This window comes from Bos taurus, chromosome 20 (genome assembly GCF_002263795.3).
Source record: "Bos taurus isolate L1 Dominette 01449 registration number 42190680 breed Hereford chromosome 20, ARS-UCD2.0, whole genome shotgun sequence".
NCBI classification, from domain to species: Eukaryota; Metazoa; Chordata; class Mammalia; order Artiodactyla; family Bovidae; genus Bos; species Bos taurus.
Genome location: NC_037347.1, coordinates 41,258,778 through 41,273,205, shown reverse-complemented (window position 1 = coordinate 41,273,205; position 14,428 = coordinate 41,258,778). Strand labels below are relative to the sequence as shown.

General features: G+C 35.4%; 1 protein-coding gene across 3 annotated transcripts in view; it reads right to left on the bottom strand.

Annotated features, from left to right (window-relative positions):
- Window positions 1–14,428, bottom strand: part of ZFR (zinc finger RNA binding protein) — an 83,744-nt gene that overhangs the window by 24,507 nt on the left and 44,809 nt on the right. For all 3 annotated transcript variants that reach the window (XM_024981513.2, XM_024981514.2, XM_059878902.1), the window contains 7 exons: window positions 11,994–12,187; window positions 10,200–10,319; window positions 8,970–9,115; window positions 5,183–5,345; window positions 3,901–4,106; window positions 3,055–3,205; window positions 325–466 (listed from right to left, as the gene is read on the bottom strand). In XM_024981513.2, the coding sequence (XP_024837281.1) occupies window positions 325–466; window positions 3,055–3,205; window positions 3,901–4,106; window positions 5,183–5,345; window positions 8,970–9,115; window positions 10,200–10,319; window positions 11,994–12,187 (1,122 nt within the window). The remainder of the gene's footprint in view (window positions 1–324; window positions 467–3,054; window positions 3,206–3,900; window positions 4,107–5,182; window positions 5,346–8,969; window positions 9,116–10,199; window positions 10,320–11,993; window positions 12,188–14,428) is intronic.

Genomic DNA, 14,428 nt, shown 5'->3' with positions numbered 1-14,428 from the left:
TTTAATTTTTCATAAGTCAACTATGCTTATGACTAAGAATAATTTAAACTTTTTCCAGAAATCTGAGGTTAGCAAGAAAAGAAAAAAAAATCAAGAAAATGAATAATACCATGGTGTTTTATATAAAAGTGCATTACTAAAAAGACACTAATAAAAGATCTGGGAAATAATCTTAAGCAAAACTAGTTGCTATGTAAGTCAAATCTATCAGATTCATATGTAATGCCAGCATGTTGCCTTCTAGGGCTTAATGCCATCTTAAAGAGTAGGTAAATGGAAAAAAAAGAAGTTAATAAAAAGTAGAATGTTTAATGGCTTTCCAACCTCCTTCCCTCATGTTCTCTTCTCGAATAATTGGAGATGTCAGGGTGATAGTGACTTGCATTTTGGGTTCCACACATGAGTTCAAAATTATTGCCGCTTCAGAAACAGCACATTTTATGTCATACTTCTCAGGACTTATAACCTATATAATGAAGAGTACAAGAAATTAGCTGGCCCTCTTACATTATCAAAGCAGTTTCATTATGGCTCTTTCACTTTCTCACACTACTTTAACCATTTTGTAAGGACTAGATCATATACTATTTCCCTCCAAGCCTTGCAAAACATGCAAATTATAGTCTCTCGCTCCTTCTTCCTTTTAGAATTCTTTGTTGAACTAATATTTACCATTATTTGTATTATATGAGTTATCTGTATGTGTGTATGCACCTTTTAGATGATGAATTTTTGGATGAAAGAAACAGTGCTATAGTTATTACCATACCTTCCTAAAATAGCATCCGGGTAGCTAGTATTGCAATATTTGCAGAATATGAATGAGACTAAAAAAGATACCTGAAACTAACAGGAGCCGTAATTCAACCATACCCAGTGCACCTTGTCTGTGAAATCAACAGATCTACATTTTAAATCAGGGAGCAGAAAGTCTGGCTCAACAGAAAAAAAACAACAACAGGATTCACTGCAATTTAGTATACATGTAATAAGCTTCAGTATGCATGAACAAAGGAAGACTCTAGAAATTACACGGAGTGTTCCCAGTATAGAATCTAAATTCACTGAAGGACTGATGCTGAAGCTCCAATAGTTCGGCCACTTGATGTGACGATCCAACTCATTGGAAAAGACCTTGATGCTGGGGAAGACTGAGGGGAGGAGAAGGGGCGACAGAGGATGAGATGGTTGGAAGGCATCATATTCAACGGATATGAGTTGGAGCAAACTTCAGGAGATATTGACAGGGAAGCGTGGTGTGCTGTAGTCCATGGGGTCGCAGAGTCGGACGTGACTTAGCGACTGAACAGCAACAACAATCTAGGTTCAAATCCCAGCTCTGCTACTTTACTAATGATGTGAAGCTGGGCAAATATTTAACTCCCCTATACCTGTTTTTATAAAATGGTAACAGTAAAATTTATCTAACCTGTAAGACTGTAGGAAGAATGAATGAATGAACTACACAAAAAATTGAAAACAGTGCCTGGCACACAGTATCATATAGACGTTAACTATGATAGTGATGATGATAATTCTCTCTCTCCTGCTTATCCACTGTACAAGTACAGATTGATCTGGAAACTGTATTTTGTTTTTGAGCTTCCCTGATGGCTCAGATGGTAAAGAATGTGCTGTAAAGCATTAGCTTAACTACTGATCGTTCAGTTAGAATATAACATTTTCTCCTTTGTAGTTTTACAAAACACAACAATTTAAGATTTTTTTTTGCAAATTACATACTTTTTTCAAAGTCCTCAAGCTTCTTTTCCTCCCTTTCACTGCCCTAGCAGCCTCAAGGAAAGGTAACAAGTAGACACATAATGACAATTCTCCTGGCTCCTATGCTTAAAAAGACTCATCCACAATTTTAAAAAATCTCACATCTGGAACAATGGTAATATAAAGCAAACAACAATAAGTGCCAGAGTCATCAGAGCTCAAGTTTAATAGCATGCTTCACTATCCATTTTGGTATCAGCTGGTCTGCTGTGGTCAGGTACTATTTATTCTGACATTACCGTAGAACACATGCTGCTACTGCTGTTAAGTTGCTTCAGTCGTGTCTGACTCTGTACGACCCCATAGACGGCAGCCCACCAGGCTCCCCCATCCCTGGGATTTTCCAAGCAAGAACACTGGAGTGGGTTGCCATTTCCTTCTCCAATGCATGAAAGTGAAAAGTGAAAGTGAAGTTGCTCAGGCATGTCTGACTCTTCGAGACCCCATGGACTGCAGCCTACCAGGCTCCTCCGTCCATGGGATTTTCCAGGCAAGAGTACTGGAGTGGGGTGCCATTGCCTTCTCCACTACCAATGAAATGCCAATTCTTGAATTTCAAATACCTAAATAAGTTTTATACATCAAATTATTCAAGGAACCTTTGTTTTAAATTCCAGTCTGTGATTCTAACAAGATACTGTAATAAAAATTTTTTTAATTCAAACTTAAAAACAAGTTTTGTTTTTGTAGGACCAAAAAGGGATATTCTATTAATTGAATTTGCCACAACTTCCTGTATAAAGACAGCAACAAGTCATTGTTACCATTATAACATGTACAAAATGGAAAGTAATCATAATAAAGCTGGGAAAATTCAAATCAGAAAGTCTCTATTTTAGTTACTATATTTTATTAAAAACATGTATTCAACTAAATAGGCAAGAAGTTCATGAATTCTAAAACTTTAAGCTTACTATACATACATGGGCTTTGTTTAAAAAAAAAAAAAAAAAAAATCAAAAAATGAAAATTTTCCCCGAACTGTCTTTTCTCTTATGATTCAAATCTTGAAAAAAGAATAGGAAGAGGACATGTGCTGCAGTTTTACATTTTAAAATAAATTAGCAAGATGGCTTCATGTTGAAGAGAAGCACTATAAAACCTAAAAAAACAAAGTAGAAAACTGTGCTACCAATTTGTACAATCAAGCAATTTGGAAAGTCAAGCCAAAACTTTAAAGGCTGGCTTAGGTTTAAGCTGAAGCACAGTTAGTCCTGCCAAAAACTTCTGAACTAGACAAGGGGTAAAAATGAACATTTCCATAATACTTACAGCAAGCTGCTTGGGTAGGTTTTCTGCAATACGGCTTAATAATGTCTTTGAAGGTTTCTCTGAGCACAGCAAAACAAGGTTGACATTTCTATCTCCTCGGAGAAGTAATCCTTTCGCCAATACTCCCACTCGCAAAACTCCTTTTAAAGCTCTGTGGTAAAATCAAGTTATATTATGACATTTCCCTTCTTAACCACAACCATGATAATCTCTCAACACACAGTAGTAAATGAAATAATTTTTACATCATTAAAATTTGCATCAATTACAGTATAAGAACATTTAATATTTTTAGAAATACCCTTTATTTAGATAAGAAATATGAAAAAATTAATAAATCAAGAGATAAGTTCTCAGGAACAACTGAAAAGCAAAGGCCATTAATGCTTTTCTGTCTCATAAATTAGAATAACAAAAGTCATGTTTAATATACACAGATATAAATATGTTGCTAAAGTTTGAGCTTATTCATGCTTATGGGTCAACGTGTTAAAGATAAAATAAGCTGTTAAAAGAAAGAATGAACATGCAACAGATGCAACAAATGAATAAACACTGAATAGCTGAAAGCAATTGAAAAACTACAATGGCTGCTTTGAAAACAGACTTGAAATAGTTTTATATAAGTTTAAATACAATGAATAAATTACAAGGTTAGAGATTGTATGAAATTATTTTTCATTTCAGCAGAAAGCAGCTGAATACATTTAAAATCTAATATAAGCATAACACATGTAGACTAACACAAGAGAATTTTTAGTCCTTGTAACTTTTATTTCAAGTATAAGTTAAGTCTACATAAGGAAAACAAAACTATACAAAAGTAAAAAAACTCTGTAAACACACCTGTCTTTACCTCCCTCTTTCTTATCATCTCCCTCTTTGCTCTTGCTCTTCTCGTGTTCAGACAAGCTGTCTGAAACAAGTTTTAAAGCACGTTCAGTGATTGAAACAATTTTCTGAACCGCCTGTAATTCCTCTTCAGTTGGATAAATGGTAGCATGCTTTGTCATTACATAACGGTCATCAGATGAGTCAGGACGACGTAAGGGCTGGAGATGGGGGGAAAAAAGATAACTCCATTAAAAAAATGTTTTCCAAGCAAAAGTAATTATTTTTCAACTACACATACGCTTGTTGCATTTTTCAATAAGAAAGCCAGTTACACTGAATGTCCATTTAAAGCTATCTTCCCTTTTTTTCCCCCATTTTGGTAAAAACAAAAATGTCAACTGTAGAAAGGTACAGTATCGAAAGCGAGTATGTAAGTATGTATGTTATGCACTCAAAACAAGTTATAATACGTACCATTTAAAATTATGAAAATATATTTTATACAACTTTAAAACCAGTTCTCAAATGTTTTGCTTTTAACAAAACAGATTTTACAAACGCTTATTCTATGGAAAGACAAATGAGAAAGAATAGGTGAAAGAGCAGGAATTTAGACTGTTTCCTTCTAAGTGTTCTCTGGAAAACCAGAACAAAGAAAAAAAATAATCTTATCTTCTATAGTCTGAACTTATATGAAATGCTCCTCATAAGCCAGGTCTCTTTTATCTAGCTTCTACAGAACGTAGACTCTCAAGATGCACCTCTTTTCTACAGTTCTCCTAATACATCCACTGTGTATTATCTCCAACCATTTACCTACCCCTTATGTGTTAGTTGCTCAGTTGTGTCCAACTCTGTGACCCCATGGATTCTACCTACCCCTTATCGCGCACTTAAATTTAGAAGTAGTGGTAGGTTTTGAAGGCTAAAGATTTGAAAAAAGGACTCTAAACCATACATAATGGGAAGACAGAAATAATTCTGAAGCCAAAGCAACAGCCTTCAAAATTAGTTGTTCTTGATAATCTAAAGAACAAAGTTAAAAAAACTCTTAAGATCTGCTTCCTTAGTTTATACTGAAAATAAGAAAGATTCATGGAAATTCTACAATGTCCTTATACATAAGGACAAGAGTTGAGAAAGTATAATAAAAGGAGAGAAAATTCTAAATCAGATGAAAAACATTGAGATTTGGATATTATTAAGTCTAAAAATTAGCTCTTCAAACTGTTATTTTCTAATGCTAAACCAGTCTTACACTTTCACTGTCTATGTAAACAAAGTGGACACTCACTGCAGGCCCCTGTGGCTGAGGAGGCATGCCTGGTCGGACTCCCAGAAGGCCTAGTGGGCCCGGGGGACCATGAGGATAGCCTCCATCAGGCATTCGGCGGCGATCATCCCAATGATGCTGTTCTTCCTCCATTCTTCTCCAGTACATGTCCTCTTCGTAACGTCTGAAACATAAAGAATGATACTGTAAGCCACTTCGAAAAATATACCCCCAGAATTTACATCAATAATTACATAGAAAGCAATAAAAAATCCCAATCAGTCTAGTTAACACCTTTCTTTCCCCCTCTGTATCGGATTACATTTGCTTTCATCAATTAGTGAATGAAAGTGAATCCCAGTGAACAGATGAGAAAACAAAGATAAAAGCAAAACAAAATTTCACAGTCTGAAGACAGAGTTGAAAAAACAAGCACGAGAAACCTCACAGTTCATTCCAACTTCTCCCTCTTTACAGTAGAGATTGTAAACTTAAACGCCTACCTCATGTGGCCCGACTAATAGTGTGTGTGTGAAAGACCCAAAGGATACATTCAGTAATTTTCCTCATGTCTTCAAAGAAATGTGCTATTTTTTTTGTAAGAGAGAACTTCTTAAGACAACCTTTAATCTCCTCATCTGATACAGAGAGAGACAAAGACATTTTTCTACAATAAGGAAAAATAACAGGGATAAATGGCAAGTCACATCCCATCTCACTTTTGGGGACATGCTAAGGATGATGGGAAGTATGGTAAAGAAGGAAAGCACATGCTCTGGCTAGACAAGAGGGCCACACAGCTATTAATTACTGTCACAAGGGAATACCAGATGGTTATCCTAAGGTCAATCAGGACTTTTGTGAAATCTCATGGTCTTTAAATACTGATTCATGTTGGTGTCCAAAAAATACTATGGGCACCAAAGAAAACACCCACGGGCTGAACTTGGTGGGCAGTTAGCATGTAGCCTCTGTTTTAATGGTCAATATTTTTGGAATCTAATTTTTCACCACATGACTCTCCCCCTCAGTTCTATCTTTGCCTTCAGCTTCAAACTAGGATACTAATAATTCCCCAGGCAGTCGTGTCTTTATAGCAAATTTTTGTTAACAATAAATTTTTACTAGACAAATTCATTTAATACAAAATGTAAGAAAGAAGTATGCTTCTCAAGTAGTACTGTAGAAACCATCAATTTCTTCAGGTCAGGAATAAGCAGTGCTTTCTGGGTCATCCAATTTAGGACAGATAGAATCATACTTCTAATTTTATTCAGGTCATGAGAGAAAATGAATAACAACAGCTTGAAGGCTCTGGAAAACCATGTTCATTCTAGTTTTGAATATTCTATTATTACTAATGATGTTTAGCTTACATAAGGGCATATTTAAATACTGATTCTTTACCAATTCATACTGGGTAAACATAGTATACTATAGTGCCTAACACACTATATGCTACTTCCTGGCATACAGTAAGTCCTTAATAAATATTTGATATAGCAGTAAGAGAGAAAATAACTGCATAATCTAAGTATAGAGAAAAACTGCCAGTGCATTACAAAGGCAGAAATTTCATAAGAAGAAAGTTAAATTTAAATACATAAAAAATAAAAATTGATACATAAACAACAGTAAAGATTAAAGACAACATGTTAATGGGTTAATAGCTATAAGAAGTGTCTGTACAAATCTGTTAACAGGTAAGTTAACAAATGAATAGGCAATTCACCACAAAAGAAATTTAAGTGATTAAGCATGAAATAAAAATTTAATTTGCCAGCAATACAAACTTGAAATAAAACTGGCTTTCATGTTTCTATTTTTCACAGGCAGATATTTTAATAAATTATAGGAGCATCCCTCAAAGTGTGGCCTGGGTAGTCTAGGTAGTCCTTGAGACACCTTGAGGGGGATTCATAATATCAACTGCTACTGCTGCTAAGTCGCTTCAGTTGTGCCTGACTCTGTGCGACCCCATAGACGGCAGCCCACCAGGCTCCACTGTCCCTGGGATTCTCCAGGCAAGAACATTGGAGTGGGTTGCCATTTCTTTCTCCATCATAATATCAAAGTTACTCTCAAAATAATATTTGCCTTCTCTATTCTCTTTCTCCTATGAGTCTACAGTGGAGTTATCCAGAGGCAAAATGTGTTATCACAACCTGTTGAGTACAGAAACAGAAAGAGAATCAGGCTGCCTTAAGCTAGACATTAAAGAGATCTGCAAAAATGTAAAACAATGTCATTTTTTATGGAGGAAAAACAATTATTTATAGTTAGCATATTATATTTACCATTATTATATTAATAAATACACCTGATTTAATATAAGTATTAATATTTAACTACATTTAAACAAATACTAAGTTATATAAAAATAAGTTCATAAATACTAAAACTTCTCAGTTTTCATTTCTAATACAATGTTGACAGCCTATAACCTACATACACAAGAACTCTTCAGAATCTTCAATAATTATTGAGTTATTACAATATTGTAAAATAATTAGCCTCCAATTAAAATACATAAATTTATATTAAAAAATAATTATTGAGTTATAAAAGATCCTGAGACCAAAAGGTTTGAGGATCACTAAGTTAAACTATCTAGCACAGGCAAAAGTACAGGTATCTGTCAAACATTTTTGCTTCTGGGATTTGATTAGTGTCAACTGATAGTGATTTATGCAATAATATTGCCTCAAGGTTGGTCAATGTAATAATAACAACAGGGAAATACTATTAAAAAAAACTCTAAATACCTAAAAATATATGCAACAGGTTATAAAGAAAATATTACATCTTCACAAAAAAGTATTACATACCCATGGAAAATAATTTTAGCTTTTTAAACAAATTGGTATGTAAAGGAAAAAAAGTGTGTTACAAAAACTTGTACACAAACACTTATGGCAGCAGTATTCATAACCCAAAAGTGGAAATAACACAAATGTCCATCAATTGATAAACAAATAAAATGTGACACATTTATGTAATGAAATATTATGCATGCATAAAAAATAAAGTACTGATAAATGCAATAACATGCATGAACCTTGAAAACATCATGCTAAGTGAAAAGTAGCCAGACACAAAAGTCAATATGTTTTATGATTCCATTTATATGAAATCTCCAGTACAGGCAATCTAATAAGATGTTTATTAGTGGTTGCCCAGGAGTAGAGGGAGGAGCTGGTGGGGAAATAGATATTGATTGCTAAATGGGTTTGTGGGTTTTTTTGTGGGTCATAAAAATGTTATAAAATTGACTGTGCTGGTAACTGCACAACTCTGTGAATAAAACCAATGAATTGTGCCACTTAAAGTTATGTCAGTTTTATATCAATAAAACTAAACATTTCTGTATCTATTGAACATATTTTCTCATTTATCCTTTCCTGTAGCCTCTAAAGTTTTTAAAACAAGCTCCACACATTATTAATGTCTAGAATCTACTCAATCTTATATTTAGGATATTTTTTATCATGTAACCAAATGCTCTATTTTGCTTATTTTAAATTGAGGCATTTATTTATGATATTAAACTATTTATGTATTTAAATATATAAAAGATATTATTTCCAAAATAAGTCCTAATACCAAGGACATGGTCAAATATCAGAATAGCCAGTAACTTAACTTTAATGCATTTCTTTCCTAGACCTAGTTGTCTCCCTCACAAGTGAAAACTAAAAATATTTCAAATAAATTGGATTGCTCTGAATGGGACTCACATACTCAGAACAGCTAAGTTTCTTAGAAAGTCTAAACCACCTATGATGGTACTAAAAGTTAAAAATACTACCTCATTTCCATTCTCCAGCGTTCTTCCTCTTCTCTTCTTCGCCAGTACTCCTCTTTCTGCATTTGCTTTCTCATTTTCTCTTCTTGAATCTTTCTTGCTCTAATACTGGGCTTTACTTCTACTTGCAAATCTGGATTTACTTTTTTCTGTTAACATAGATAAGATGTCTGAAAAACCAGCAATCCTTCCAACAATCTACACATATCTTAAATCATACAATCCCATATATTCTTTCATCAGAGGCTTTTATTTGCAAATTATAAGAGTAAATGTAGTAAAATAAGTTGAATCAGAGAAAAACTCAAAATACATTCATAAACATTCTTTCTTCCTTCCCATCCCCAAAATTCTTCGTTCTTCTAGTATGCAAAAAGTACTTAATTAAGTGTTAACCAATAAAAGAAATCCTTAGGAGACTGATGGGTATTTAGTATTCCTTTGTTTGTTTGTAAATAAATGTTTCTAGATATCTGAGTGTGGGGTTAAAAACTTTTTTTCATATAGAAGTATTACTGCCCCTTAACAAATTATTTTTAATCTCCACCACTTCTGTGTTTAGAAAACATGAATCTAGTGCATAAGTCCAATCTAATTAAAAACTTTAAATACAGTATTTAGATTTAACTTATTACTTGGAAGTGTTTTCAATGAAGAATTCCTCATCTCAAAATTCACTTTAATGCAAATTCTGCCAAGATAAAGGAAATTGGAGACCTGACATTTCTTTCAAACACTTCCTTTGAAGCAACTATTTTTACATGATTACTTGATCCAAGTAATGTCAGTTTTATTTTGCCACTAGAAATAATGAAAAACGACTACACTGCTTCTTCTTAAGTATAACAAAAGTGATAGGTACTCAGTTGTGTCCAATTCTGTGACCCCAAGGACTGTAGCCCATAAGGCTCCTCTGCCCATGGAATTCTTTGGCAAGAACAATGGAGTAGGCTGCCATGCCCTTCTCCAGGAAATCTTTCAGACCCAGGGATCGGACTTGGGTCTCCTGCATTGTAGGCAGATTCTTTACCATCTGAGGCACCAGGGAAAGCCGTAAGTATAACTAATCAATAAAAACTAAACATCTGACTCTCTAAGTGAGACATGACATGCCAATCTTAGAGTGGGAGTTCATGGACTTAAGGAGTTATATTTAGATGCTTTATTTTTGCATCTAGAATGTTCCAAGCTATATAAAAAGAGAAAGAGAAAAATAGCTGAAATTTTCCTCACTTTATATTGAAGTCTGTGTCTTCGTCCTTTTAAATGCATCTCCTTAGCATTGGGATCATTAAAGCTGCACTCGCATAATTTGCAATGGAATCTAATCACTTTTCCTTCATCATTTCGTACCTTGATGTCAGGGGAAAAAAAAAAGTCAAGAAATCACAACAGGAATGTCACAGGTGAAGATTTCAATTATAAACCCATCTCATGAGTTGTAAATAACTTTCAGAATTTGAAGTTAGAAAAGGGGGAAGGAGCACTGTCTATACTTTTTAAAGAGGATAATCTACAGAAATGAACAGAGTTAGAATTTTTAACTGTACAATGCAAGATGTGTTACTATGTATTTGGCTCTTATAGTTAAACTTCCTCTATATGTAAACATTTAGATTTTAATGCAATAGACACCTTCAATTATTGAAAAAATATTTATTGAATACCTGCTCCTGCCAGGTACTGTTCTTGGAAATGGAGCTAAAGATGATTAAAGGCATTATTCTCATTTATTTCTACAAAGCCCAATACTTTATACATGTACAACTTTATTGAAAACCAATGTCGATTTTTTTCTAACTGCACAACCAGTTAGGAAGACAAGTAGACTAGAATGCTATTAAAAGCTATTAAAACTTCAGCAAGTTTTAAAGATTGGTTCTAAACACAATCCTCTGAAGTTAAGATTACCTAACCAGTATTACTGGTGATTAAGTATTCTGGCCAGATGTTCTGGCTGTACTTTTTTTTGAGACAACCAAGTCTTAATAACAGCTAAAGGTTTATTATTTATTTAGAAGTTTATTAACCTTTAAATGTCTTTTTTTTTTTTGCCTGGCAAAAAAAATCCTGGCATTGTGGAATCTTAGTTCCCTGACCAGGGATGAAACCCAAGCCCAATGAAGTGGAAGCAAGGAGCCCTAACCACTGGACTGCCAGGAAATTCCCAAGACCTGTAACTTTAAATTAAAACTGCATGCGAATGACTTATAAACTACACAGCCCAGTTTCCCATCTTGTAAACAAAGAATTCAATAAGTAATTTTTCTTGATGGAAAAGGATGAAGGAACAAATAAATATTTGCCAAAAATCCACAATATGCTAGGCACTGTGCTTAGGTACTTTATTTGATCTAAGCTTCACATCTTCACTGGGAGATACCCTAATTTTACAGATGTAGACACGGAAATTTAGAGAACTTGTTCTGTTCAACTGTTCTATAATACAGCAAAAGCAGAATAGGGCTACACCACTGTATGTTCGTCCTTCCATTAACAGCAAATATCTATCAAGTTCCTTCTGATACTTCCTTATCCTCCATTTACTAAGTTATTTTGTAAAACAGGAATAGTTTTCTAATCAGCTTGAGAAATCAAATAAATAGTCATCTGTTAAATCAGCAATCTAAATTTTACACACAAAACTGTTCAGAAAGAAGTATTTGCTTTCTTTGTCATTTCTGCTGTTCACATTTTTTTTTTACTTTTTATGTTCAGCACAGTAGAAGGGTTATGTTAAAAGAAGGCCTGCCAAATGAACAGAAAATTACTTTACATACTACAGTGATGGTGTCAGCAGGGAAAGAGAAAAGTTAACAAAAAAATTGTGATGTCACTTAGGCAAGCTCAAAGGGTAGGCTTAAAAAAAAACAACACAAAACCTTCAACAAAGATCCCTTCAATATCCCTTTATAAGTAATCTAAACCTAAAATATAATTAAATTTTACATGTAAAGCACACTTGTGACAAAGTGACACACGTCTTTCCTATCTAATCTCACAACAGGAGTATTCTTAAATCAATACCTCCTCCACATAATCATGGCCCACTGGCTGCACGTCGCTCTGCAAAGCAGCAAGAGACGCAGGTGTGACTGGTTCTGACACTGTGTCTGGCTTTACTTCTGGAATTGGTACAGAAGTGACAGGGGTGTTTTTAACACATTCAGTTCCTTTTAAGTCTTCTGTTTTATTTCCTGTTGACTGCAGCTTATTACCACCTAGAACATAAAAGAATTACAGTAATTTTAATATTCTTCTTGTATAATGTATGAACTGATACTAGATCTCTAGATCAAGTTCTGATCTTTCCTACCAACAAACTCCTGCTTGACATACAATAGATGAGAATTTTGAAGAACCATAGAAACCATTTGGTTTTTTTATGCTATTAATGAAATACATGTCTCAATCTCCCCATTCTTTCTCTCATAATATTCAGTGGTCCTCTCTGTCCTCACCATGGCTCTTATAACATCAAGTACCTAAAAAGTAAAGAGCAAGTACCTGAAATAGTAGTGTCTAAGCCTAAATCACTGCAGATGGTGATTGCAGCCATGAAATTAAAAGACGCTTACTCCTTGAAAGGAAAAGTTATGACCAACCTAGACAGCATATTAAAAAGCAGAGATGTTACTTTGCCAACAAAGGTCTATCTAGTCAAGGCTATGGTTTTTCCAGTGGTCACGTATGGATGTAAGAGTTGGACTGTGAAGAAAGCTGAGTGTCAAAGAATTGATGCTTTTGAACTGTTGTGCTGGAGAAGACTCTTCAGAGTCCCTTGGACTGCAAAGAGGTCCAACCCGTCCATCCTAAAGGAGATCAGTCCTGGGTGATGCTGAAGCTGAAACGCCAATATTTTGGCCACCTCATGTGAAGAATTGACTCATTGGAAAAGACCCTGATGCTGGGAAGGATTGGGGGCAAGAGGAGAAGGGGACGACAGAGGATGAGATGGCTAGATGGCATCACTGACTCAATGGACATGAGTTTGAGTGAACTCCAGGAGTTGGTGATGGACAGGGAGGCCTGGCGTGCTGTGATTCATGGGGCTGCAGAGTCAGACACGACTGAGCGACTGAACTGAAGCCTAAATCATGCTTAAATATCCCTTTGCCATGGAACTGGGCACCATCTTAAGTTCTAGTAACATAATAATACAGTGTGGTTGTCTTTGAGGTGTCAATAATTTAAGGTCAGGTATGGATGTGAGAGTTGGACTATAAAGAAAGCTGAGCACCAAAGAATTGATGCTTTTGAACTGTGGTGTTGGAGAAGACTCTTGAGACTCCCTTGGACTGCAAGGAGATCCAACCAGTCCATTCTAAAGGAGTTCAGTCCTGGGTGTTCATGGAAGGACTGATGTTGAAGCTGAAACTCCAATACTTTGGCCACCTGATGAGAAGAGCTGACTCATTTGAAAAGACCCTGATGTTGGGAAAGATTGAGGGCAGGAGGAAAAGGGGACAACGGAGGATAAGATGGTTGGAGGGCATCACTGACTCAATGGACATGGGTTTGGGTGGACTCTGGGAGTTGGTGATGGACAGGGAGGCCTGGCGTGCTGCAGTTCATGGAGTCGCAGAGTCGGACATCACTGAGCGACTGAACTGACTGACATGTTATTATAGTACAATGTGTTAACAGAGTATTTTGGAAATGTAAATGAAAGGAGCCACTACCCTTTAACCTGATCCAGTAAGGAATAGCTTCAGCAAGTATGACACCAGGGCTGGGCTTAAGAGTGCTAAGTATGAACTGGTCAGGCAGAAAAAAAGAGAACCATATCTAAACAGAAAGAACAGTATGCACACGTAAAATACAAAAACATGGAGTTAAAAAGATTATGGTAACAGAACTGAAAGAGACAATGTGTACCTCAATGTTCGTTGCAGCACTGTTTACAATAGCTAGGACATGGAAGCAACCTAGATGTCCACTGGCAGACGAATGGATAAGAAAGCTGTAGTATATATACACAATGGAGTATTACTCAGCTATTAAAAAGAAAACATTTGAATCAGTTCTAATGACATGGATGAAATTGGAGCCTATTATGCAGAGTGAAGTACGTCAGAAAGAAAAACACCAATACAGCATATTAACGCATATATATGGAATTTAGAAAGATGGTAACGATGCCCCTATATGCGAGACAGCAAAAGAGACACAGATATAAAGATCAGACTTTTGGACTCTGTGGGAGAAAGTGAGGGTGGGACGATTTGCGAGAACAGCATTGAAACAAGTATATTACCATATGTGAAACAGATCACCAGTCCAAGTTTGATGCATGAAACAGGGCACTCAAAGCTGGTACACTGGGACAACCCTGAGGGAAGGAATGGGATGGGGAGGAAGGTGGGAGGGGGAATTCAGGATGGGGGACACATGTACACCCATGGTTGATTCATGTCAATGTATGGCAAAAATCACCACAATATTGTAAAGTAATTAGCCTC